The 27,281-nt window shown below is 33.2% G+C and overlaps 1 protein-coding gene across 6 annotated transcripts in view; it reads left to right on the top strand.

Annotated features, from left to right (window-relative positions):
- Nucleotides 1-1,116: 1,116 nt before the first annotated feature.
- Nucleotides 1,117-27,281, top strand: part of LOC119837550 (ankyrin-3-like) — a 129,185-nt gene continuing 103,020 nt past the window's right edge. For 3 of the 6 annotated variants that reach the window (XR_005288154.1, XR_005288155.1, XM_038363162.1), the window contains exon 1: nt 1,119-1,375. Coding sequence is in view for 4 of the 6 variants with exons in the window: in XM_038363162.1 (XP_038219090.1) it covers nt 1,280-1,375 (96 nt within the window). In the remaining 2 variants the exon portion in view is untranslated. Of the gene's footprint in view, nt 1,376-27,281 lie in introns of all 6 variants that reach the window. The other 3 variants (XM_038363159.1, XM_038363158.1, XM_038363160.1) reach the window with 2 other exon arrangements.

Raw genomic sequence — 27,281 nt, 5'->3', positions numbered from 1 at the left:
ATTTCTGTATGCATTTACTTTCAAAGATTAAGAGATTAAGAAAAAAGATTAAGAGATGAAGACATGAAATTATTTGTCATGAGTATTATTAAATTATCAGGAAAAAATTATGCGGTTAAAGCTGTAGGACTCCATGTACATTATTTTTATTTGACTACGTGGTTAAAACTGCAAGCGAAATGCTAGTAAGGAAATAAAAAAGTCGCCACATTATGTACTAAAAACATACTAAAGGCATTTAAAGGGACCGAATCAATCAAACGAGAATGTCACCAGTAATAATATTCTTTATATTGTATCATAATTTAGGATTGACGATTTTAATCATACTATCACACTAATATTATAAATGTGAAATTTGTTTTTGGATATTTGTCCGTAAATCACGCTGAAACTACTGAACGGATTTTGATAAAATTTGGTATACAGACAGGATATTAGCTGCCTTGGGTGAAAGGATACTTTTGATATCCGGGCGAAGCCACGACGAGCGTCTAGTAATTTATATTTTTAAATACAAATTAATTATTAGGGATGTACGTTTATTATCACATCGTTTCAGTATTAACGCCATCTATTGTATTTTCACAAAATTACAAATAAAACATGCATGCACGTAAAGTATGCTTTAAATGTATACTTTGTACCTAGAACAGATGGCGCTAAAAGCTAAAAAGTTGGAAAATAATACTACGAAGGTACCTTCTATTAATTTCAATTTATTGAGTTAATGCCTTAATATTAAACTACTTCATTGAATTAGGTTTTCGGTCTATGCGGAATTAATTAAAAGAAGCCTAGTTATTGAAAATTAATTAATGATACGCAATGCATACACCGCAATGTTTTTTTTTTATGAATACACATTTATTTATTACTCGTGTGAATTGTGTGGATAAAGTTTCTGTTATTCCATCTTTATTGTTAAATGGCGATAAGTTAACAAATAAAGTACACATAATATTATGTACATTAGGCGTATTGTGATTTTTCGAATGCGTTGCCCAAAAAACTAGATTTTTTTTTATATAGCAACACTACAGTTATGTCACAGAAGTGACGTTTCGTCGCTCCACCGGCCAATTTGACGGATCAAAGAGCTCCATACTTCACTTCATTCGCGCTCGATGCGTCGGTTAATTTAGAGCGGTATGTTGTTGTGACAAATTTTTCTCTGGGAGTGTGCTCTCGTATTCATCGGTGCCGATTTTTATATACAGTGAATTCCGAAAAATCAACATATTTTGCGCATGGTAGTGAATAAAATACGAGTTTGATCATGGCGTTGGAGGGTGTGAAAAGTGAAAAAAGTGAGGAAAGCAATGCTAATGTGCAGGACGCGAAGGCAAATGGTGTCGACAATAGGAATAAACAGGTAAGAAATAATAAATTTCTTGCGTTTCTGTGAGTGACTGAGCGCAATACTAATATTTATGTTATTTTAGCACACGCTTGGAAAGCTTGCAGTGTTTTAATTGGCAGGATTATGTGAAGAATAGTTAGTTATAGTGCGATTTATAGAACTGAGGGAGTATTTTTGCGCAGCTGTCGGTGTATTGCGGGGTGCGACCGTACTTGAATATAGGTGTCACTAAGACTATGACCTAAATCATATTTTTCTGGTTCATATAAGTACAATGTCCCTGTGTAGTCAAGTCTAGAGTGTCTCCATGGTCAATTTATTGCTTTTTACAATTTCTGAATCGGGCCATTTCATCTCTTATCTTATATAATGATCTTAAGATCGTACAATTATTTTGAATATTAAACTAATGACGATAAAGATTCTAAAAAATATGCAAGTTTCACCTCTTAATTTTTTTCACACTGTTCAATTGTTAATAAAGATTTTTCGGGGGCCAATGATTGTTCTAATTCATAGGTGTGAATTGAAATGACCTAATTGACTCTATCTAGTCTAGCAATTAGACTGATTATTCTATTACTGCCCACCTCAACACATTTTCTTATTAGATAATAAAAAATTGTCACTATAAGTGTTTATTTTTTACTATTGTGTATTCTTGTATAATGACAGATTTTTTTATATTCGGTTATGCAAATTTGAAGTATCTAATAACCATCTGGCCTTTGCAAATATTGCATAACATTTGAAAAATTAAAACTATATGTAAATATCTACTTACGTTACGTTGATTAAAAAAATTGTAATACTTACTTCAATCAAACAATTTACTGTAATTTAGTAGCAATTTATATACAATAATTATTGGCTCAAATTCTTAAATTCATATTAATAGCTAAGTATTGAAATGCTGAGAATACTCCTATTGGTAATAATTTTTTATAAATGATTCTTACATATTTCACACCCGATCTTAAAATCGTTTGCTAAATCATTTGTCCTGTTATTTGATCAAATATATAAAAAATGCTAATGTAAAAAAATTATTCATTCTAATTATTTTAACAAACTCAAATTGGCTATGTAAATTTAGTTAGATGGCACGATTTTACTCAAAATTATTCACAAATCAAATTAGACTAATCTATACTAATATTATACAGCTGAAGTGTTTGTTTGTAACTACTCAGGAACTATTGGCCTGTTTTGAAAAATTCTATATATTTCGATAGCCTATTTATTGAGGAAGGCTTTAGGCTATATATGTACCATGAGCAGAGCCAGGGATGACTACTAGTAATATTTCACTTATTAATTAATCGCTTGAGGATCTGATCAAAGGATGATGGCGAATTCATGTATAGATTTGAATAAATACTAACATAAATTTTTCATTTAGACATAATTACTTTATTGACTAAATGATATGAACTAATAAGCTCTTGATCAAATAGAGTTAATTGATTAGACTAAATATGTCAGAATAGCCTAGTTACCTTCTCTACTGCGGTGTTGCCTGTGAAGCGTACAGGCAGGCATTCAGTGAATGTTTAATACTTTAGGATGCCCAGCTTTGCATATAGTACATTTTATATTTTAAATCTAACTCTATATTGTGGATATTTCTATTAATTATTAATTAAGGTTGATTTACAATTAAAATAAAGATAGCAATGCTAAATTTACTTTTTTTTAATGATATTTCTGTACTGATGTTACATATAGACATACAAAAAACACTTTCAATTAAGAAATGACATCACATATTTTATAATGTATACTTTTACATTTTTTAACATACCAATATGGGAATTACGTTGGATTTTCTTACATAAACATAACATTCTTCAATGTAATATTATAATATAGCATTGTAGTAGTGGCTGGCATACCTAGTAGTCACAATTATTTTATTTTATATAAGACATAATATACTAACATAGTTTTTAAGAATTAATTGTTACTAACAAAATGAGTCTGAGTTACTCGAAATTAAATCAAAATAAATAAATAAACGCGAGGTGTTTGTAAGTATGTATGGATGGATCGATGTATGGATGTTTGTTACTCTTTCGCGGTAAAACAGCTTATTATATCTGTATAAATTTTGGTATTGAGGTTGATTTTTGTCAGGTTTAACACATAGGCAACATTTTAACTGGATATAATGCGGGTTCCAGCTAGTACTTATATAATAGCTTTACGTGATATTCTATCTTGTCTATTTATTTTAAAAGATTCTTCCTATGAGGTAGTTGACTTTTTCAGTGTTTCTTTCTAAACCTATACGTTGCGTGTACTTCTAAATAATAAGAAAAAAATAATTAATACAATTAATTACGAAATCTCACTTCAGTTAACTGCCATCCTGTTATTTCTAAAAGTAATAATAGAATAAAAATGTATCTCTACAGAATAAGTGATCAAATATTCATATACCACAGAAGTTAATCTGAACTAATGCGTGAATGAACCGATTTTTTTTGCTCGATAAAAGTTATTTAGGGCGTCCAACAGCTGCTGCATTGTTGCATAACATTTACAATGGACATGGTCTCTATAGAATTTCGCTATGCGCTCCTTTATAGTGCAAGTCGGGTCACGCTTACAGAATATTTATCTATGGATTATTTGATTATTCTAGAAGTATTTCCCAGGATAATTTCTTGGCGTTGCAGCTGTTGATAAATGAAGACTTTAAACTTCGGATACGTTGTGATGATTTAAATTTCGATAAAAGCATAAATCGAAGTTAAAATATTCGTTGTGAACTAAATAAAATTGGTAATTGAGACATTATTTTGTATAAGGTGATAATGCAGCTGTTGATGTTAATAAATATACAATACGACTGGAGACGAAGTATAACGTTATTACACATTCGTCACTCGCGTGGTACTCGGGCAAATTGTAGCCTATGTGTTAATCCAGAGCATAATCTATCTCTGTATCAATTTTATACAGATACGATAAGGTGTTTTCTCTTGAAACAGTAACAAACATCCATACATCCATACTTACAAACTTTTGCGTGTGTAAGCATTAGTAGGCTTTCTCCATATCGCCAGCTATCCACTCTAAAATTTAAAATTAACATGAAATAATACACGCTGATCGTTTATGATGTAGGTATTCAGATAGTCAGACACCTAAGATCAGTAACAGATACTCAAGGTCGTTTATTATGCAACGCGGTAACCAGTTATAATAACAATAAATATTATATAATTGATTTGCTGTTTTAATGAGATTTTTTCCGGGGGAAATGTACTGAATTGCATTTCGAGATTATCGTTGTTATTATTATATGGTCTAAAATTTCCTTTTTTCACGGAATATATAAATAAGTGTTACCAATTTATAATACGTATACTTTGGATTGCTACCTCTTGATCGAACTGCATTTTCGAATATATTTTCAAAATAATAACGCTCAGTTCACCATCTCAACTCTAATTCACTTTTAAATTTGAATCAATTACAAAAAACTACGACCGGTTTCGGAATATCGTCAAGTCAAATTTATTATGTTTATAGGTTTTTAAGTCAATTCTATACTAAGACGCATCGTTAATAACGTGCATATATTCTGATATATTTATCTGTTATCTGAAACAGCAGACGAATAACTTTTATTCCCATTACTTCTTCGAAAGGGGTGAGCTGTGACATCATACTCTTGATTACGTCACTCTCTTACTGCTGTGTGAAAATGTATGTAGGTGCTCAGAAATAAAAGAATGTAAGATTATATGAGAACTTTGAATTTTACGATTTTGATTCTATTGAAGTAGGTATTAATTATGTAATGTTTTGATGTTATCTTTGTACGATAATAATAATTATATGTAGGTCCAATTAATAACTGTAAATTATAAATTGTCTAAGGCGTACTGAAAACGAAGGAGGCTGCGTTTTCCTTGTCGACCTGGTTGTCTGGAAGAGATCGCTGGTTAAGGGATAAGACCGCCTGTTGTGCTTTTCATACTTCCGATTTTATTTATCTCTTGTTTGTACTCTTCTTTTAAAGGTGCACAATAAAGAGCTTTTGATTTGATTTGATTTGAGGCTCAATTCGGCTGAATGTTTTTGGGTTTGGTTACTCGATTACGAAAAAGTCCCATTTTGATCATATTTTGGTGGTGGTAGCTCCTCCGAAGGTTAGGAAGGGAGAACAAAGTTACTTATCTGACCGACTCTTTACGTGTCATGTTATTCTTTCTCGATAAGATAACGGACCTTCATCTGAAGTCATCTAAAGACACTGAATTTTAAACCACTTAATATAATATATGGGGTGGAAATGACGTCATATCCCGTTCCATTTTGCGTCGCAATGGAGTTCTGACTTCATCGCCTTGCTTATTATATTTGATGGATCAGGTTACAACGTATGTGACTACTCTTTGGACATGCTACTTAGTCACCAGTTAAACTTTTGTCCATAGAAACGCCATAAGTTTTTTTAAACAGAATTAACTTCTATTTAAATATTGTATGCTGAAAGCTTTGTAAAGTTTGTGCTTAATAAGTATGCATTATAACTGTTGATTGCGTTTCGTCTGAAAACACATAAATTGCTATATATCTCTACTTACTTATTTATTTTGGTAATATAACTCTCAATAATTGAATTTAATTTAGGGTTAATTATCTATGTATGTACTTAGTACTATTTGATAAAGTAATTCCCAATACAAATTAGAGAATTATATCTAAATGAGAATACCAATAATTAAATTTATATCTAAAATGATACTTTTTATATAAAATTAACATCACATTAACAAATAATGATTCAAGGATTAATTATTTACGTTTAAGACTAGAAAGGACAATTGACCTCCGACCCCCAATCTAAATTAGATATTTGATATGCATGCTTATAAGTCGGAACTCACCTGTTCCCTTATGATTAGCTTATGTTCACAATATAGCAGGAAGCGATAACTGTATAAATGAAACAATTTAAAACTACACAATACAATTCACTCTGAAGTCGAAACTGTGACAAAGTTAAAGTATCTCTAAATATATAATTCAGTCTAGCCTTATCATACTCTAGATTAGAATTTAACAAGGGTATTTTATATGGAAAATAGGAATGTTTATTGCTGATTCCTGTTTACTATCTAAAACTACCCTAAAACTATATATAGCACATAATTGTGTTACAAATTCATATCCATATAAAATATAGAGTTATCCGTACTCACACTATTTCTTCACTCTCGTAAATAGTTTTATATTTTATGGTCGCATACGTTTCCCATTCCATCTCGCGATAGATCCTTTTTATGGACGTTAAAGCGTTATTTAGGTGCCCTTGAGCCACTTTCTGTTTCTGTCTTTTTTCCTATTTTTTATTTTAGGAGTACTTTTTTATTTTAATCTAAAGTTGTAGTCGCAACCTATTCATTTATCTGTCCGCCCCCGCTTTCGCTAACGCTCTGTATCGTTAATTTATGTACGCTCCCTTATTAGCTAGGCTTACGAAAAAGTCGGAAATTAGTTCGCTACAGACAGCACTGCACCGGCTTCCAATTAATTGGATGAGTCGACTGGAAGTGTGTTGAAGAGAGATTTTGTTACGAGGGTTCATACAGTATGTGAGGGTAGTTTTACATTTCCTGGTTGTGTGAGTAATTGTTAGAATTCTCTGTAGGTATAGTGGTTCGTAATGTACTTTACTGTATTTGAGGTGTAACTCCACGCTCTAAATATATATTTTTTACGTTTTGTGGCTACATTTGATCGGAAATATCTAGCTTTAACTTACTGGTTTTTAGTTGTACGCTGACTAGTACAGAAACACTCACACCAAGCCAAGTCGTTGCAGCATCGATGTAATTAGGTAACAATAATGGATTTAAAACCACTCCAAACAATTATAAATAATGGGAAGAATAAGCTGTGCCGTGCGGTTTAACCCTCGGTCAAAAGAAAGTTTTTCTTCAGCTTTTCTTATTATCTGGTACATAAGGTACATCTCTACCCAGTATCACCAAGATCCGATCAGTGATTTTCGCGCCAAAGAGTAACAAAAATACATCCATTAGTAGGATAATAATAGACTAACATTAAACATCTGACAATAATTTAAGATTTAACAATACATACTATATGAACCGTGGTAAGTATGTAAAGGGACGAGATCCCTCTTTGGGCATTGACGTCATTACTCCGGAGATACGAAGGTCAATGGTATACTTAAATACAATACACCATTGTATACGGTTGGCGGGAAAAGAGGAATTTTTCATTTTTATTTAGTCATTTTGTTGAGGTTACACTGGAATTCACTCCGCAGTTCTTAGCGCATTATCTTGGCAAGGAAATTTGTTAGTCAAATTGTTGTATATTTTACTTGGTGAATAAAGGTTAGGCTAGTACCTAACCTATTTGACTGTTTGACATTTAATCGTTAGAACTACGAATTATAATACCGTGGAGTCTTAGTATCTGAAATTGTGTTTATAACAATTTAAATATTTAACAGAATTCTGTTGATTGCAAGTCTATAAATTCAAAGGTAGGTTATTTAAAAAGGGAAAGAAAGTTTATTTTTTTTAAACCCTTTCGATAGGATAAATTAACAGACAAAGGGCTAAACAGAACAGAATTTTCAGTACCAAAAGTAGGGGATAATGTTGAATAGATATTTTAGAATAGATTAGGTTGAAGTGAATCGCGCGTGAAGACGTGGCCGGAAAGCTACCAACAAAAACATATTAAATAATACATTACGTTCAGCAGGGTGTGGCCAGTAATCACCTCGATCACGAGCGGCCTTCACCTTGTATCAGTAGTTGCATATTATAACGGGAAATGACCGTATGAACTCATCGTTCACCCTCCAGGCCTCGCTAATGTATGTGCTACTGGTAACGATTCGGTTTGTTTTATTGTCAATTGCCGTGTTCAACCGTTTAATGTGTAGTTAGTTTTATCTTTCAATGATTAGCGGCCGATGTGGTAACTACTAGAATGTTCGAACACCCAATTTATAATTGTTAGGTGTCGAATACCTAAGCTCACACCATAAAGAAAATACATTTGAATGCATGTATGTTTGTGATGTTTTTTCACACAGAAAGTACCTGAAAGATTTTATATTATTCTTTCGCTATTATATAGCTGAATCTTCAAGGAATGACATAGACTATAAATGTACCACGAGCCAAGCCGGGGCGGATCGTTATCTACAATATCCCAGCCTTAAGTAATACTAGCTGTGACCCGCGGTTGAAACCGCGTAAGCGTGCTGCGTAACCGTATCTCGTAGGAATATCGGTATAAAAAGTGCCTATGTGTTATTTCAGTTGTCCAGCTATCTACGAAGCAAAATAGTATTATTATTCACCAATAGATGTCAGGAAAAAAAAACACGAATAAAACACGAATATGACATTTTCTAAAAAAAATTCCTAGCTAGATCGATTTATCGCCCCTGAAACCCCCTGTATACTAAATTTCATGAAAATCGTTGGAGCCGATTCCGAGATTCCAATTATATATACTTATATATATATATATATATATATACAAGAATTGCTCGTTTAAAGGTATAAGATATGGGGAAATCTTAAAGAGGCATATATTGCTATTAATTACTTAATAATTTTATTATTCTTATGTATGAATATTCCAGTAAGATTATGGAACTTAGTTATATATTACTTAGAAACTCTATTTATGTTCTGTTCTTCCGATATCAAATGATAAAGCATACATTTATAAAACACACAGAATTCATTTACTGATTGCCATCAGGGGAATTAAAACGCTTTTCAAGAAATTTCATGCAGCAAAGGGTGGGCGTGGAAATTTTTCCGTCATTACAAAAAGCCTGATACTATCTTCATGTAATGGAAAGTTAATTCGTCTGTCCAGGGAGACAGTTATTATTACTGTATGCAGCTTGGAAAGACTGATAGGGGTCTAGTTTTGCAATGGGAAGCTTTTCTTGCATATATATATGATTGGAAAAGAAAAGTGTGTGTTATTTTAAAGTATCTGTTCGCCTGTGGTACATATATACCCTATGTCACTCGGTGTAGTTGTAGCCTTCGAATGGTGAAAGAATTTCTGAAATCGGTCCAGTGGTTTTCGTGTGAAAATGTTACGATCATACAAAAATACAAAAGTTTCCTCTTTATAAGATTATTCTAGATAATATTTTTTATTCGTAAGTATTTTTGATATTGCTTGTTATATTATAGAGTAATATTTTCATACTTACAAAATAACAACTCAATTTAAAACATTCGTGCGAACTGCGAACTATTTCGGCCGTGACATGCAAACGATAAAATCTTGATTCTTCAATTCTCAAGGAATAGATACTGCCAGTCTTTGAGCAATTGAAGACGAATATTTAAATTGAATAGAGTATATAAAATGCTATATAAATCTTCGACTTTTTATACGAGTAGTTAATTTCTTATATTTTGGACGCTTTGAATTCGTTCTAATAAATTGTTTTGTAAAATTTTTACATTTTAATGTTTAAATGCAAAAGTAAGGTATGTAAGCATCCGCTACGAAAGGATTTTGATAAATTCTACCCCCCAATTTATAAAATAGGGGATGAATGTCTCTACAATGAAAATTAATTTTGTTCACGCAGGCAAAGCTGAGCGCAACAACTAGTGTAACATGCGCAATAGGCAGGATGCAAAATAACGTCCTAACGAGATGTGAAAGGGTGTAATGGGATAATTCCCAACACTCGTCCGATGTTCCAACATCGCTCAAAGCAAATATGTAGATAGTGCAAAGTGTAAACGGCCGTACGCACCGAGATTAGCTTAACCTAACGTCGATAGGGTGCGTTATATGGGCGGTTAAATATTGGTAGCTTTTTAAATCGGGCGGATTATAAAGCAGATTTTGTATGTGATTTCAAGGACTATTTCTTTCGGTTGTAGGTGGTAATTTCTGTTAAATCGTGGCTTTTGGTTTCTTCTATCATCAATGAAATAATTTAGAAATTTGTCCGTGACTGGTTAATCGTTAAATACAAACTTTAGTGTTTTTTTTCAATAGCAAGTGAGAAATCTTTTTCTAACGCCTATCAAAAAGGTCAGAATATGTGTAAATGCCTGAATTTGTATGAATGGTGAAACATTATTGATTCAAGCAAATTTTTTCTCCAATCCGATAATTCGTACTTTTATATATACGTTACAATATTATGTCATTATAATTTCTTCAGTACTGTAGTAAAAAACATTCAAAAACGTTACAAGTCTTTAATTTAGTATTTAACAGTACCTAGTTTAAAACGTATCTAGAAAAAACTGTAAAGTATAATAAAAAACTACTTGGTTACTAAATAGCTGTGAAGCGCTTTTAAAATCATAATATAAGCTGACAGTTGTCAGTGTGACTGTACCCTGAATTTTAGTTCCCATAGCAATTACCCATAGAGTGGGGGAGCCGGAGGCCCATATCCTCTTCCTTACCCTTCCCAGTCCTTTCCTTTATTCCTCTCTTCAAGCCTTTCCTAATCCCGTTCCAACTTGCAGTCGGCAATCCATTTGTAGAGGCGTAAGATCTGCATTGGACCTTACGCCTCTCCAAATGTTCATGGGCGGTGGTAGCGCTTACCATCAGGCGACCCACCAGCTCCATTGTCGACGATGACATAAAAAAAAAAAAAAAAAAAAATACCTCACAGAGGATTTTGTCCTATATTTAATATCACATACACGGTAGATATATTTAATTAAATTTTTCGGGTATTTGAGTAAAAGTTAGCCAGAGTTTTCTTGAATGTAGTAATGTTTATTTAAAATTATCTGTTAAAAATAATTGCAGTTTAATTAAACGCTCGGCCAACTTTACCCAACTTGAAGAATTTAGCATTTATTAACTGAAAAAAACTTGAAACAACAATTTCTCAGCACGTGTTACATCGAAACGCTAGCCTTGAAGTGAATATGAAAAGCAAATAGTTCCAATCATATCAATTGGTCGATTGCACGAACGAGATTGCGGCCGCGTAGCGATCGTTGCAAGGGCTATTGTCAATTGTCGCGCCTTCCACTCAATTGATACGGAATAACGATATTTTAACTCGTGGGAAATGAAACGCGTATCCAATAAAGGATGTTTGTTGTTAACAATTTTGATGTATTGATATTTGTTGGAATTGTTGTTATGGAAATGGCTAGTTGAATAGGTTCTGGAACATTCGAGAATAATGTTGTGGTCGCGTCGTTTGTGAAGTTTATCTATTCATTTATTAATTATACTTTATTGCACAAACTTAGACAGAAACAACAAGAGAAACAATAAACAGAACAAAAAAGGCATCGTTTGTACAAGGGGCGGCCCTATTGCTAGACAGCAATCTCTGCCAGGCAACCTGGTAGTTTTGATGACTATAATGATGGTATGTACGAATTTTATAGCAGTAACATGCATTTTATAAAGTATTGAATAAAGTTTCAAATAAGTTTTAAAATCTTGGTGGGTTGCTGAAAATATGTTTCAACTGCATTGCAGAGCTAAGATGGCCGTTTCACGTTTTATAAGGTTTAACGTAAAATACGTATAAAATAAGTAAGTTTTATCATTTAAATAACTCGGACACGTGCTATGATAGATTCAGAAAAATATAAATACATGTTTATTTAAAATGAAACAATTATTTAAGTAATTTTTTTTAATCGCGTAATAACATTGGTAATGTAAATAAATCTAAAAGAAATATTGTTTTGTAGTTATTAAATTGACATGATTACCAATAGAGTCTAAATAACTATGGAAAAAATGACAAAGTACGTAGGCGATAGTAGGACATTTAATAAATAAAACGGTATAAGATAAATACAGGCCATGTTTGCATTGGGCCTGAAAAAGATGAAAGGTTAAAGAATTTAGACACGCTTTTGTGAAACATAATTTGAGTTTCAATTAAGCTTTCTAACTATTTATTAATATCCGAGCAAAAGGTAAGCTTAGCCTCTGAGTTAATTACTGTGGCTTTAAACTCGGAGGCTGGCGGCCATTTTGAATGTTTCGGGACTGGGCTTCAATTGGAAATTAATGTTGTGGGTGTTTAAATTTCTGAGCGAAGCTGAACTCGTTTCAAAAACAAAGGTATAAAGAATAAATACACACCTTGTATTAAGTAGTTCAAAGATTTATGTACAAGGTTTTATATCATGCCTTACAAATTTGGTCATTATTTAATTGTATACAAACCTATGTCTGTATATATTGCCATGCAAAGAAGTGTGCTAACACAATATACATCTACCTTCACAGCTATGCCATTTAAATCTTACATCCAATTTGGCACACACGTCCATTCTCCATTCATCAGTCTTCACATTAATTGGCAGTTCACGCATAAATACTAACTAGGTAGGTGCACTAGCGTTGGCGTTACTCTTCTTAGCTATCTAGACCATCTTGTAAACGCGTAGTTAACGTGTAGATTAGTGTAGCCAACGATATTGGCTTTGTGAGAATGAAGCTTGAAGCTTCGTGAAATTGGAGTGTTGGTATACGCACCTTTGTCCACACGTTGTAGTTGGTAAATGATTCATATTGCTCTTTGAGGCTTGAATTGGAATTTAGATAGGCCTAAACGTTATTCAGAGGAATTATCCGGGCAAAAGATTTTTCAATGTTAAGTCTTGTGCCCGAATTTGTACAAGGGTTCTTTTCGGACTGAACATATTAAAACCCCGCAGTGAATGCTGCAAGTTGAGGTGTGACTTATTTAGGTACATTTATGAAATGAAGGGGTATAGATAACATTAAAGAATTATTATTATAATTACTTTAAAAGCTTAGTTACTAAACAGGTACGTTATCTAATTAATAAACATTACCATAAATACATAATGTGAGCAGACTGCATGAATAGTTCAATAAATTACTGTTACAATAAGTGTCGAGTGAAGATGGTTTGTTTAATGATGAAGAAAGCTCTGGAACTTTTCTATTCAGAGTGATGAATGAAATGTAAGTAACGTTGGCTGTAAGCTTTCTTTTTGTACGCATCATTAAAATCTACTTAGAGCGAGCATCTGTTATGATATTTATGTGTGAACTTAGTAGGAGCCTTTGAAGTCCAGTTTTTTTCTTTTCGTTACATTTCTGGGAGCATAGTAAATCTATGTAAAAAAAATGTTTATTAAAATAATACGAAATTTGTCATTGTACCTACATTTTATGTTTTGTTGATATTGTTTTTTTTTTAAAGAGTGAGCCACATCTTCAGTTGATATAATTCAGATGATTTGATAACTGTTTCAGGTAACCTGTTTTCTCTTAAAGTATTTTTTATCAGAAGAAAGGATTTTTAGCTTCAGTTGGGACGGAAATCAATGCCTTTCAGATGCAAGTCTTAGTTTTTAACCAAAACTTGGTGGCACAAGTTTCTTTCTAGAACAGGCTTTTGTACATGTGCTAAGTAGTTATAGTATCCTGCTGGATTAACTGTGCCTTATCGTAATAAGTAGTCGTCTGTCTTGTTTTAACTTTGTTACGTGTTCACATTCGTTAAGGATGCTAGAGATAGTAGTATTGTGTCATACGCTAACCTTCGACTATCCTTCGCTTCTCGCTCACCTTGACAGGTATTTTAAACATACACTTCTTCTATAAGTATATCTATACAATGTAGGCTTTTGGGCTGTTAACTAAGGTCAGTGCAAATGCTGCGGAATTTCAGTGGTTGCAATAGTCCTGATATATTTGTTTAATTTATCGTGCACAATTGTCTTATCAACCGACTTCAAAAAAAGAAGGAGGTTATCAATTCGATTATTTATTTTTTTGCGTTTGTTACCTTGTAACTTTTTACTGTTAAGTACTGGGTGAAGCGACTTCCATGAATTATTTTTATTGTAAGCTGGTCCCTGCCACGTGGTCCCTATAAATTTGGTCTACTTTTCATAATTGGAAGCGGTTTAGTTTTCTATTTAAAATAATTTTAAAGCTATATTCATTTCAGGGATTGCATAAATTACTTATAATTGATTGGAAGTATTTATGACGTCATTTGACCAGCTTGAAACAAGTTTAGATTGATATATAAATGATGTGTGTCTCGAGCTGTATTTGTGAATAATTGCAACAAAATTCGTACATTAGTTTTTGTTAAAAATTAACAAACTTACATATGTATCTGTTCCATTCAATTATTAATAATTTTTTGCGGTTTATTATAATAGTACGATAGCAGTGTAATGATTAAAGATTAAAGTGAATTAAAAATAGAAGTGTGAGAATAAGGTGCTTACAAAATTTTAACAACGATGTAATATTTCATGTTGTTATAGTCGAGTAAATATTATGTCATCATAAAAATTATGTTTTTAATATCCGGTTGTACATACCTACACCAATTTAAAACTCTTCTATTCATGAATAATTGTCTGATTAGTCTATCGTGCAAGCTCTTCTCATTTTATGAATTCAAGACAGTTGAAATGCCCGGGAGTAAATACATGTTTATTTAGGTTCTGGTTTGTGTACGTAGTGTCGCACTGACCACACGCTGACCGCCGATGCTGGCAGCCGAAGCGTTCTGAATAAGTTTCCTCTATACACTCGCTGATACCTACGCGTTATTCTAATATGCTTCATAGAGGTTGAATTTTTAATAAACACTAGCTGCGCCCCGCGGTTTCAACCGCGTAAGTCCGTATCCCGTAGGAATATCGGGATAAAAAAATGCCTTTGTGTTATTCCAGTTGTCCAGCTATCTATGTACCAAATTTCATTGCAATCGGTTCAATAGTTTTTATGTGAAAGAGTAACAAACATACACATACACATACATCCATCCTCACAAACTTTCGTATTTATAATATTAGTAGGATTAGTAGTATAGGACTGATCAGTTGTATCATAAGAATTTTTGCTTAGATAGTATGTTAGTTATTTATGATTTTTGTTATATACATGTGGTAATTATATGTACCTATATTAGATTGACAGCCTCCTTGGTACAGTGGTTAACGCGTGAGCGTAGAACCGAGGGGTCCTGGGTTCGATTCCCGGTGGGGACGCACAAAAAAAAAAGTGTCGGTCTGGCAGGACACAGAAGGCTGATCACCTACTTGTTCCTAAAGAAAATCAATCAGTGAAACGGATGTACATCATCTGCCCCATACCCCACTAGGGGACACGGGACTTCACACTTCACATATTAGATTGAAGAGTGATGCAAAAATAACGTATTACTTATTAAATGTTTTGCGAACGGGTGTGCGTCAGAAATATCCCTGAAGTAAATGCATCAAAAATTCGGAAACAACTTTCGATAAACATCCGCTACATCGTCGCTTATTGATTTTGCTTTGAAACAACATTTCTTATTAATTCAACCACCGCTCCGAATATCCTCTACAAACAAAAATATTTTCTTTTACGTGTTTACTAAATCTCCGAGTGATGTTTGTAGACTTTTTATGGGTGTTTTCTATATTTCTTAGAAAATAAAGATTTAGTCTGATTAAATAAAGAAATATAGAATAGACTCATGAAAAATTAATGAATGAACATTTTAACAGTATATATAAGAGAGATCTCTTAATTATGGGCGCGAAACATTGCGTATTTTTTCTTTTTGGTCGTAAATTACATCATGTGTTTCTTACTGCGTTTTTACATAACAGAGTTCCATCTTTTATTGTTGTTTTTTACGTACCGTGTCTCACGATTAAAGTAATAACTATCGCCTACGTAAACCACGCTTTATAATTGAGGATATAGTGAGCTTCGAGATACATATTTGGGTAGGACCAAAGCTTACAGAATATAGTGACGTCAGAACCAATAATGAAGATTGCGTGACCATAACAAAGTATGTTTAGAATGGTTTTCTTTTTAGTGCTGTCTGCTCATTCTCTGTAATGACCTACTTGGCGAGAAACAGTATTAAAATTAGTTCCTGGCGTGCCATGTTTCATTTTATCTATTTTTGAGCGTGCGTCGTTGATGCTTGTGATATTGAGAAGTATTGTACGCTTGATTATGTCTGATTAGAAGAGAGATGGGTATCAGCTAATGAAGAATATGAGTCTTCGAATATCTGGAGATTCTATAATTTGTTATAATGATTTTTATATTGTTCATTGTACGTGTTGTGTTCTATTGTAAGCACATTCTTAATTGCTGAAGCAAATAAATACAATGTAAGTGATTTTAGGGTCTAATATTTAATATGGTTTATTAAAATTCATTTGATGAAAAGTTTTTTGTGAACCATAAAACAGAAATAAGAAAGATCATTTTATGTTCTTTAGGGGATATGGTCTATCTATTCTTAGAATAATATAAAGTTTATGTATTTAGTTTGTATCTTTGAACGCGTTTATCTCAGGAACAACTGGACCGATTTCAAATATACTCTCATTGTTGGATATGTACGTGATCCACGTGTGCTTTGGGTATATGTACCATGGACGAAGTCGGGGCGGAGCGCTAGTCATATCTAAGTGAACAGACTTACAGTAAAAGAAGGCCTGATCTTGATACATCTCATAAACAATTTTAGTATTTTTACACACTTAAATGTGTAACTTTATTTAATGTTGGTATGTATTTTTGTGCATTTGCTCGCGTGACCGACTGGGCCAGGCGGTATGACGTCATCGATTACATAATTAGCCGGATTGAGCTAAATACGTAGTTTACGAGCGTGTTTACATTTTTATATCCGAACTGAAGCTTTTGACCTACAAATGATCATGTTAATGCTGTGACTGTTTGTCTGGAATGATGGAGAGCCTGTGATATAATCAGTAGGTGCTTACAATTCGTTTGGTATTTATTTAAAGAGTTAGGTAGTTGGGCATATAATCGGTTATCGGTTGCTTGGATGCGTCGTTGAAATTTCTTCAACCGACTTCACACTAAAGGAGGTTCTCAATTCGACTGTATGTTTCCTGAAATTTTTGTTCGTGTCCTATCGAAGGTAAATGATGTTTGTCCTTGATAAAATCCGTTATCAGCTGACAATAGCTCCCTTACGGATAGCCGATAAAAATGAACGGATAACGTGCAATTTTGCTTCATAGATATTTCGATAAATTACATACCTATCTACGCAGGTGATATACTCACCAATAGATAAAATAGTAACTTCCTGTTTAAATGTATTCGCTCTCTATTGTCTATATCTAATCTGATGTCTGCACTAGTTGTAATGAAATGGAGACGGTTATACAATCCGTACAAAGAACCTTCCCGTTCTATAAAATGAAATATCTGACTCTGACTCTCAGTAACTGAAAGGATTTCTGGTATCGGACCAGTAGTTTCTGAGATAAGCGCGTGCGTACTTTCCAGCTTTATATAATTTGTATAGTATAGAAACTGTTTTCCGAACCGGTGGAAATTCTTAAAGCTGTGTTATGACGATTCAAATGAAGTCCAATTAAAGAAATATACGTTTGAATTTGAGTTTATTGCTATACGACTACAAGTCATAAGGAAAAACGTACGAGACCTGTATTCATATATTCCGACCTCATTAAGGATCGCGGCCAGCAAAACATGTTTTGACTGGGCCGGAATAACAAGCGTACATGAAACAGACGTTGCCATCATAACAGTATGGGAGTGATATAAACACTTGCGATTTGGGAAACGTACCTTAGCTAACATGGAGATGACTTGGTTTGACACAGTTGGGCTATAATAATGAGTACTAGCGGTCTAGGTGCTTGTTTACAAGGGCTGGTGGTTTGGTGCTTGCTGGAGATTGCGTGGAAATATGGAGATGGTTGAATGTTGAGTTGAAACATTTTTGAGAAGACTGGATTGAATGTTATATATGATTCGAATATTTTGAATGTAATGTAATTTAATATATTGTTTTATGGTTTACTAGCTGCGACCCACGGTTTCACCCCTGTAAGTCCGCATCCCGTAGGTTTATCGGGATAAAAAGTTGTATGTTAATCCAGTTGTTCATCTATCTATGTACCAAATTTCATTGCAATCGGTTCAGTAGTTTTTGCGTGAAAGAGCAACAAACACACACACATCCTTAAAAACTTACGCATTTATAATTTTATTAGGATTCATATTTTTTTTATATTCTGTGTAACTAGTTTATACATACCCTATATCTTATATATTCTTATTGCGCACAATTTTTGTAACTAAATTAGGAGAAAAGATGCCAAAGGGCAGCTTTATTGCTAAATAGCAATTGCTTCCAAGCAACCAGTATCAAGTAGACAATGTTACAATTACGAAATCAGGAAGATTACTTTATACAATAAAAAACAACGCTGTCACATCTAAGCATAATTAACATACTTCGGTACCTAGATTACGATTTAAAAAAGTGAATGCATTTCAAATAATAAAACAAATATTAAATTCGTATATTACAGTTTTATCAGCGTGTTTATTTATTAAGATTTAAGTTATTATATACAATAAAAATTCAAGCATAATCTTATACATAAACAAGATTCAACCAAATCGAATTTAGTGTTTGTTCTCTACTATACTATGCTCTATGTTACACATCATAAACATCAGGAACACTCTAGATATGCGTCCGACGATATCCTACATAATTTAGTGTCTTTGATGGCTGTTTGTGCCGGTCCTTTGAATAAATTGCCGATTGTTTTGCGAAACTACGGGTAGAGTGACTGAGATTCGTTCTTTACCCACTGGAGTTAGTCTAACGACAAACGAGGTCGTTGACGTTAAGACTATAGTGGAATACTAAATTGGTTTTCTAGGTTTTTGTTCATTTTTGTGTGTCAAATTTTACGATCAAGTTTTTTGGTAGGTAGGTATTTTACGATTTTATAGTTTGTGATTACCATGTATTTGCCTTTTAACGTTTTTAATCGACGTTTCCGAAAACGAAAGAGGTTCATTATACTTTTTTTTATATTGTTACTCGATAACTAGATACGTGGGTTTTCAATCGATTAATGTGATTCATGCTTCTGAACATAGTGAACTTGCATAATTATGATAAGATTTGAATAAGTTTGCGATAATCTGGAGAAATCGCTGTTTGAATGTGCTTAGATATTTCTATATCTTAGCATATTAAGTCATTGTGTTTTTAGGAATTTGAAGGAGAATCAAGTACATTTGAAGGAATACGTAGGTAAGTAGGATATTGAATTCTCTTGTACAAATAATTTATATAAAATATTTTTTTTTTGTAAGTACTAACTTACCGCTCCCGGCTCCGCCCGCATAGTCCAAGGGAAAATGAGCTGTCCGAGGATTTTCTCGCATAGGTATCTTTCCCACAGACAGACATTGATACTTCAAATTTATAATATTAGTACGACTAATATCATATATCTTTTTATGTGTCTATACTGTCATGTGATTCTGAATTGATAAAAAGTGCAATTTATGTAAACTAAATATTGAATATGTGGGTATTATAGGAAGGAGATGTTTTAGACGTGAACAAATATAAAATTTTCACATATACCTACAGGAAATACGGAGCAATTTTCTTCTTCGTTGAGCGAGTTATTATCGAAGCTTTTAAGAGGCGATGCGTGACGTCATTGTGTGGTCAACCACGTGGAAATTTTGGGATTTTGGGAGGAACTTAAAAATGAATATAGAAAATAAATCGACTAACTTTTTAACCGACTTCAAAAAAAGAGGAGGCCTCATATCAACTATGTTTTTGTGTTTATTGTCTCATATATAAATTTTTAATGAATATAATACTATACAATAATATAATAATATGTTACCATGTATGAAAAAATATACCTACTTGTACTTATATATTTTGAACAATGAGAAAAACGATTTCTTATTATTTAAACCGGTCACCTAAAAATGTACAAAAAGAAAATTATGCAACTCATTCTCTTCTTTGCTTTCGATTAAAATGCGATAGCGTCTTGTCAGATACACTTTAATTTGTTCTTTGAATATAAGACTCCGTCTAGTCTTTGAGTTTCTAATTTTAAACTTTGCTTCGCTTTGAGGAGGAGAAATTAATGTTTGAATATCGTAATATAATATTATATATCAATAAATTTAAACAATATTTTGTTAAATACAATGAATTTTGTCAATTTCTTACGGAAACATGTTTTGATGTTTTATGCCACGTTGTAAGTACATAATTAGCCTTAAAAATATAAAAAAGCTGACGAGAATTTTGTTTGTTTACACACACTCATCTCTGAATCCACCGAACCGATTTCAAAAGTTCTGGGCTGCAGATACAACGGGCGAAGCCAGAGCGGCCCTCTAGACCTACTTCCTACTAATATTTAATAGCGAAAGTTTGTGAGGATGGATGTATGTATATGTTTATTACTCTTTCACGTAAAAACTACTGAAAAGAATGCAATAAAATTTGGCACGTAGATAGCTGGACAACTGGAATAACACGTAGGCAACTTTTTATCCCGATATTCCTACGGGATACAGACTTACGCGGGTGAAACCGTGGGGCGCAGATAGTTAGGTATAATTTTCGAAGTGACTATGAAATACAGTGCTAGAGCGTGATCGATGCTATTAAAGGCACGCACACAAGTGGTAATAGCTTATTGAGAACAAGTGCAATGCAACGTTGAGAGCCTGAATGGGTTTTAATGCCTTCCGGCTGCAATAATAGAAGCAAATCTTAAGTATAGAGTATCCGGCTGCAATAATAGAAGCGAATCTTAAGATAGGTATATACATATATATAATATGTGTGTTTATTGGCTGTCGCATGGGGAATCGCTGTAAAACGTAGTTGTTTTGTTTAAATGAAATAAGTGTATCAGCCAATAAATTATATAATAAATTATATTTTCACGTAACAATATAAATGGAATGAATGTAAGAACTTTGTTTTAAATTAAAATGTTGATAGGTTTGCTAAAAATAAAACACGAGAAAAGGCGATAATGATAGTTTTGCGATAGTGTAAAATAGTAGTCCGCCCCGGCTTCACCCGTGGTACATACTATACAGGTTGTCACTAAGTGAAGTTGCAGTTTTCGAATGATGAAAGAACTTTCGTAATCGGCTCAGTTGTTTATGCGTAGAAACGTTATAAACACACAAAAGTACAAAAGTTTCCTCTTTACAATATTAGTATAGATTGGCATTAAAAATGTTACAGTACAGTACACTACAGTACTACACACACTACAGTAGTTCGAACAAAGCAAAGCGACTGGAGTGGCAATAGTAAACATTTTTCAGAAATGTAATACATAAATTACTAAATAAAGAAATAATTTACAGAATGTTTAATTATGTTGTAATATATCACATCTTGTTTTAGTCAAACACTTAGATTATGATTTTTGTTCGTTGCTTTTTGTTTAGTGCTTCATTATTACTTCATCTCGTTTATGATGAAACAACAGTTCATGAAAGAACAGGCCAGAACTAAAATACAATTCGATCTTTATGTTATACGAAGTTGGGATAACTAGAACAAAGGCGACCTTTTCCATTTAGGTACTTACGAAATTATTAAATATTTCGGAGCCTGCAGCGAAATGCGTCAAGAGCAATGTACAAAGGTTTTCTCGAAATATTTTGTCTTATTAAACTCAGCATTTATTGAAGTTATTTTGTGGCTTATTGTTCTTTGATTCTGTTATTGTTTTATGGAATTTGAGATTGCGATGTATGGATGGTATTTAATAAATAATAAGAAAATGTGATAATAGTTTATTTTGAATTTAATTTAACAGAATATCGAGCAGTGGGGTCCTTCTAAGTTAATGCCGTGTCATTTTATTGTGAAATAGATATGGTTAAAGAAAGATGTAGTTTCAGGTTATTGATTTTGGAATAGACTATTTTTCACTTTCACGTTTGTCCCGGTTTCATCCAACTGGGAACCGGGGCAAGTGACGCGTATTTGTTTTGATTTTTCTACCGAAAACAGAGAGTATGCCGTAATATATCGCAGATTGCCATTTCATTTGCTTTCATAATGTTAATTGCTAAAAGCACGCCCTTTGCGTGCTGCTCCGGCCGTGATTTTTATATAACTTAATTAATTATGTTGGTACTTTATTTAATGAGGTCATTATTATTTTAAATGTAAAAGTTAATGCACTTTTAACATGAGGTGTATGCGGTGTTATTTTAATTTGAGAAAAACAATCCGAAAAATAAGTAATATGGAATACATATGAAAGCGATTTGTAATGTGAAATATAGGCTTAATATTGTGAAACATGCCAGAATAGTTTTAAATCACATTTTAAATTATTTGTGATTTAACAATTTATATTCACGTATTTTAGAAGTTACACAGTTTCAATTCATTTAAGATTTTATTAATTAAGTTTCAAATTTGTTCCTTCTTAATTAAACCTTCGGATTGTTTGTAAAATAAAATACTTTTTAACGGATTCAAAAAAAGGAGGAGATAGGTAGGTACTAAAATCAATTGTATAATAACTTTAACTTTCGATTGGTTGAACCGATTTTGATGATCCTTTTTTTATTTGATAACTGGTGATTTTCTGTTTACTTTTGTCAATTTAAAGGCGATTTAGTGTTTTTTTATATAATATAATATAACAACGAGAAGTTAAACCTAAATTAATATAAGTAACAGAATAATATTTGAAGTTACTGTATCAGTTAACAAAGGAATATTTGTGCCTATTTATTATAACTTTTTTAGATACTGACCTAGTTTCTTTGAACAAACTCCTGTAAGATTTTATTAATACGGCTCTTTATTTTCGTTATAAACGGGTTATTTGATAAGATAACGAGCTTTTGAATGGGAATGGATAGAGATTATTTTATGTCATAAATCATACGCGTTATTCGGTTTTTTTGTGGTAGAGTTATGAGTAAGTACTACTGAGTTTTTAGTGCTAGTATGCAAACATGTTGAATTATTGAATTATCTGTCTGAACCATGCAGAGTTTCAAGTATACAACACAACAATGCTAATGTTCCCACGGCGGAGTTTTCGAAAAGAAATACATATTTAGCACAGCAATGCTCTACGAGGAAAGAACAAATGTTTTTCTATTCTAGCCCCGCTTAAAAAATCCTACGAATAAATCTAGACTTAACATGTTTATTTCAACTGCGGTACGTGAACTGGAAACTAACAGTTTTCACTATAAAGTTATTGTTAACTTGTTTTTAAAAGTAAAACTTAACATAAGCACTGTTATGTAATAGGTTTAAAATTATGTAGAAACAGAATGCAATTAGAGAAATTAACATCGAATTGAAGGTTTTATTTTCTTTATTTTGTATGTTACGTTCTACCTATAGAACATTTCAAGAAAATGGTCAATGAATACAGGGAATTAATTTAAACACGAATGTTTCTAAGTTAATTTCCCTAATTATTTTAAACTCGGCTTCATACCGCGGCTTTGGCTATGTTTTGGTTCAGCTTCGAACGTAAGTACCTACTTATACATAATATCTAGTTGTTAATCTTTGGAGTTAAATGTAATGTAGTAAAAAAATCATTTGTAAATTGATTTAGTTATTTATTAAACATACAATTTCGTAATGACACCTCATTAAATCCTATTTAATTGTCAAAACTAAACTCAACCTTGTCAGTAAATGCGAATGTCATGTCGTGTCAGATAAGCACAGTCCTGCCATTCAATTTATGTCTGCTATCTAGCATGAGAAAGATTACTACATTAAAGGACTGGAACATGCTTCCTTAGTCTGTGTTCCCTGCAGTCAGGGAAGGCACTAACGAAGAATCCCTAGATTGTACCAGTGTATAATCTGGGGATCTTCAAAAGTAGAGTGAACAGGTACCATCAGGTCCTAGGGAAGCGCGCTCCATCTTAGACTACATCTACGCTTGCCAGTAGGCGAAATGGTCGTCAAGCGCTTTCCTATCATAAAAAAAAAATTAAAATCCACCTAGATCCCAATCGATGTTATTTTACGTCGCAATCCAATTTGATACCTTTACGCTCCTTGAGCGCATCGACAATGGACGCAACCGCGTGTGTTATTTATCATGCAGCATGACTTGTGAACCGTTCCACACTCAGCACACGCTATCCGAAGCCAGTGAACAATTAATTGACACGCGTGGTACGCAATGTGTGGAGGTAATAGGTTTCGTGAACATTCCACGACCATAACTGAGTTGAGGTCGCGGAACCATCCAAGTGGTAAGCTAAACCAAAAAATCTGATAAAACATAAATGATGAGAAATAGTTCTTGCAATTGATCAGCTTTTAAAGGACTGTAAAATCAAAATGGTTCAAGATATCACTTGGCTAGTTGTAGGTTTAACTCACATCCTCACGTAATGGGCAGGATCATCATACTGAGGCATTTAGGTAAGCAAATAGGTGTATATTATACAGCATCAGCCAACTGGAATGTTATACGGTACGGTAATAAATTGATATGAAACAGAGCGGAAATTGACCAAAAAAGTGGGCGACCGAACGGGCTTAGTTTTAAAATTATGTCATCCTGTCCAGGATGGCACTTTAAACAATTTTCTAATTTAATATGTTGCTGAAGGTGAATATAGTTCGCTGTTGTTTTTTGAATATTTTCTATTGACTCTGTAAACTTATGAAAATTTAACTTCAATCCAGAACGATGGATCATTTCGGAATATTTTTTATTTTGATAAATGGTTATTTTAGATACACAACTAAAATATACTATATGTAATGATGTCGCGGTTGATGTAAGCATGACTTCATATACCTACTCTTAATGCGAACGAATGTACCTATAAATTTCCATATAAGGTATTTATTGGCGAGGCTTAGTGATTGTTTTTTACTTCGCAGTTAATCTGTGCAAAACTACCTTTATTAAACCACCATTTAAGCGGTTATAAATTTAAAGTTTTAAATCTATGAAATTTCATCATTTAGGGTTTTAATTCCATGAAATAAGTTTGGAAATTTGCAAATGGTAGGTACATAAAAATAGCAATGATTGATGAACGAGAATGATCTCTATTGACATTGTTCGTCCTTGCTGAAAGTACCGTTGAGTGGTTCTAATGGTACGAGATACCTTAATGTAGGTAGCAGTGCTTCAATCAAACGACGGATATTGTACCGTGATGTAGGTTACGCGGCTGCGGTACGCTTTTAGTGTGACGTGATGGGTTTGGTGCATGGCAAAGTATTTTCTCTCAGGAATAGCGTTTGTCTTTTTGTTCTGCATAATTCGAACACCGTGAATAACGTTGAGCTCGATTTTTTCTATGTTTTCTTCCTTTTTTTGGACATATATGGGTAGACAAAGATATACTTCACGATAAATCAATATTATACGGTTACCAGCGATCCGCCCCGGCTTCGCCCGTACATATATGTAGAACACAGAACACTGAAAGAATTTTTTTCTGTTTTTTACTGTTTTACATGTATTTTTATTTCTGACAAGAGAAAACGATATCAATTCATCATGAGGATTGAGAAGCAACGAGAGTTCTTACTAATTACTTCATCAACCAATGCAGCACGTTACAACACTATCTATCACACCATACTCACCTAAATGCATGTAAAAACAAGGGCGCTGGTTAATATTTATAACCTTTTATGTATCCACCACATGGCCAAGTGATGACGTCACATCGGAGCGACTTGTGCCGTGTCAAGTCCGCAAATAAACTTGTGATGCAAAACGTTCCGGCAAAGTTTGTGTACGAGTAAGATCTGACCTATGAATCACGGTTATTTATATTGATTTGGGAGGAATTCTCGTTAGTGCATGGGAACTATTGGTGGACAACCCAAGGGTATTGATTGGGAATAGTTTCTAGGTAATTAGGTTAGGATATAGTATAGATGTTAATTCCTGTGCAAAAGTACAGAATCCTATCCTACTAATATTACAAATGCGAAAGTTTGTACGGATACGTGTGTGTTTGTTGCTCTTTCACGCAAAAACTACACAACTGATTGCAATGAAATTTGTTACGTAGATAGCTGAACAACTAGAATAACATATAGGCAACTTTTTATCCCGATATTCCTACGGGATACAGACTTACGCGGGTGAAACCGCGGGGCGCAGCTAGTAGATTAATAAAACTAAGAAAAGTTTAGTTATACCGTAAGTATAAAATAAATGGTATAAAATAGTTATCCAATTCACTTACTAATATGAGTTTCAAGTAAGATATCCTATCGTAACAACAATTTACAGGTTTAATGAAGGCTTAGCAATTCCATTTGATTAAACGGCAGAGCTGACAAGGAATTCATTAATGGACTTGAGTATTGATAAATAGTTTAAGACTTAATAGGATTTCAAGGCTAAATTTTTTTAATAAAGTATTTAATATAAAAATAATTCAAACTAAAAGGCAAAAATGTATTAGGTAGGTACATGAATAATCGAATATTTCGTCATCATCATCAGCCCATATATGTTCCCACTGCTGGGACACAGGCCTCCTATGAGGGTTCAGGCCATAATCCACCACGCTGGCCAAGTGCGGGTTGGCAGATGTCACATGTCGTCGAACTTTTGATTCTTGGACATGCCGGTTTCCTCACGATGTTTTCCTTCAACGTTTTAAGCAGTGGTGATGTTTTCCACATGTGCAGATATACTACATTTACTTTATTAAATTAATTATTAAAAATATGTCATGACTGTGTGCAGTTTTTTGTTATATTTTACTTTCATTTCGGCCGTAACATGTCTCAGCTAACCGGAAACTTCAGGTTCGCGCGTCGTGTATCGATACATCGTTCCCGTATCATAATCTGAAATTCATGATCCCGATGGTATGGACGCGTTTCAGCTCACGGCAACCGTTTGAATACATTTAGATAAACGCCAAGGTCGTCAGCGTGTGTGCATTCTTTATTTGGATGTGCGCATGCCCCAAATGTATAAGTTCTTGCTTGTGTGTGTAAATGTTTGTGAGTGTGTGTAGTGGATTCTTCTGTATTTATTTAGTTAAATTGAGTAAGTTT

This window comes from Zerene cesonia, chromosome 28 (assembly GCF_012273895.1).
Source record: "Zerene cesonia ecotype Mississippi chromosome 28, Zerene_cesonia_1.1, whole genome shotgun sequence".
NCBI lineage: Eukaryota > Metazoa > Arthropoda > Insecta > Lepidoptera > Pieridae > Zerene > Zerene cesonia.
This window is presented reverse-complemented; position numbering and strand designations above follow the sequence as displayed.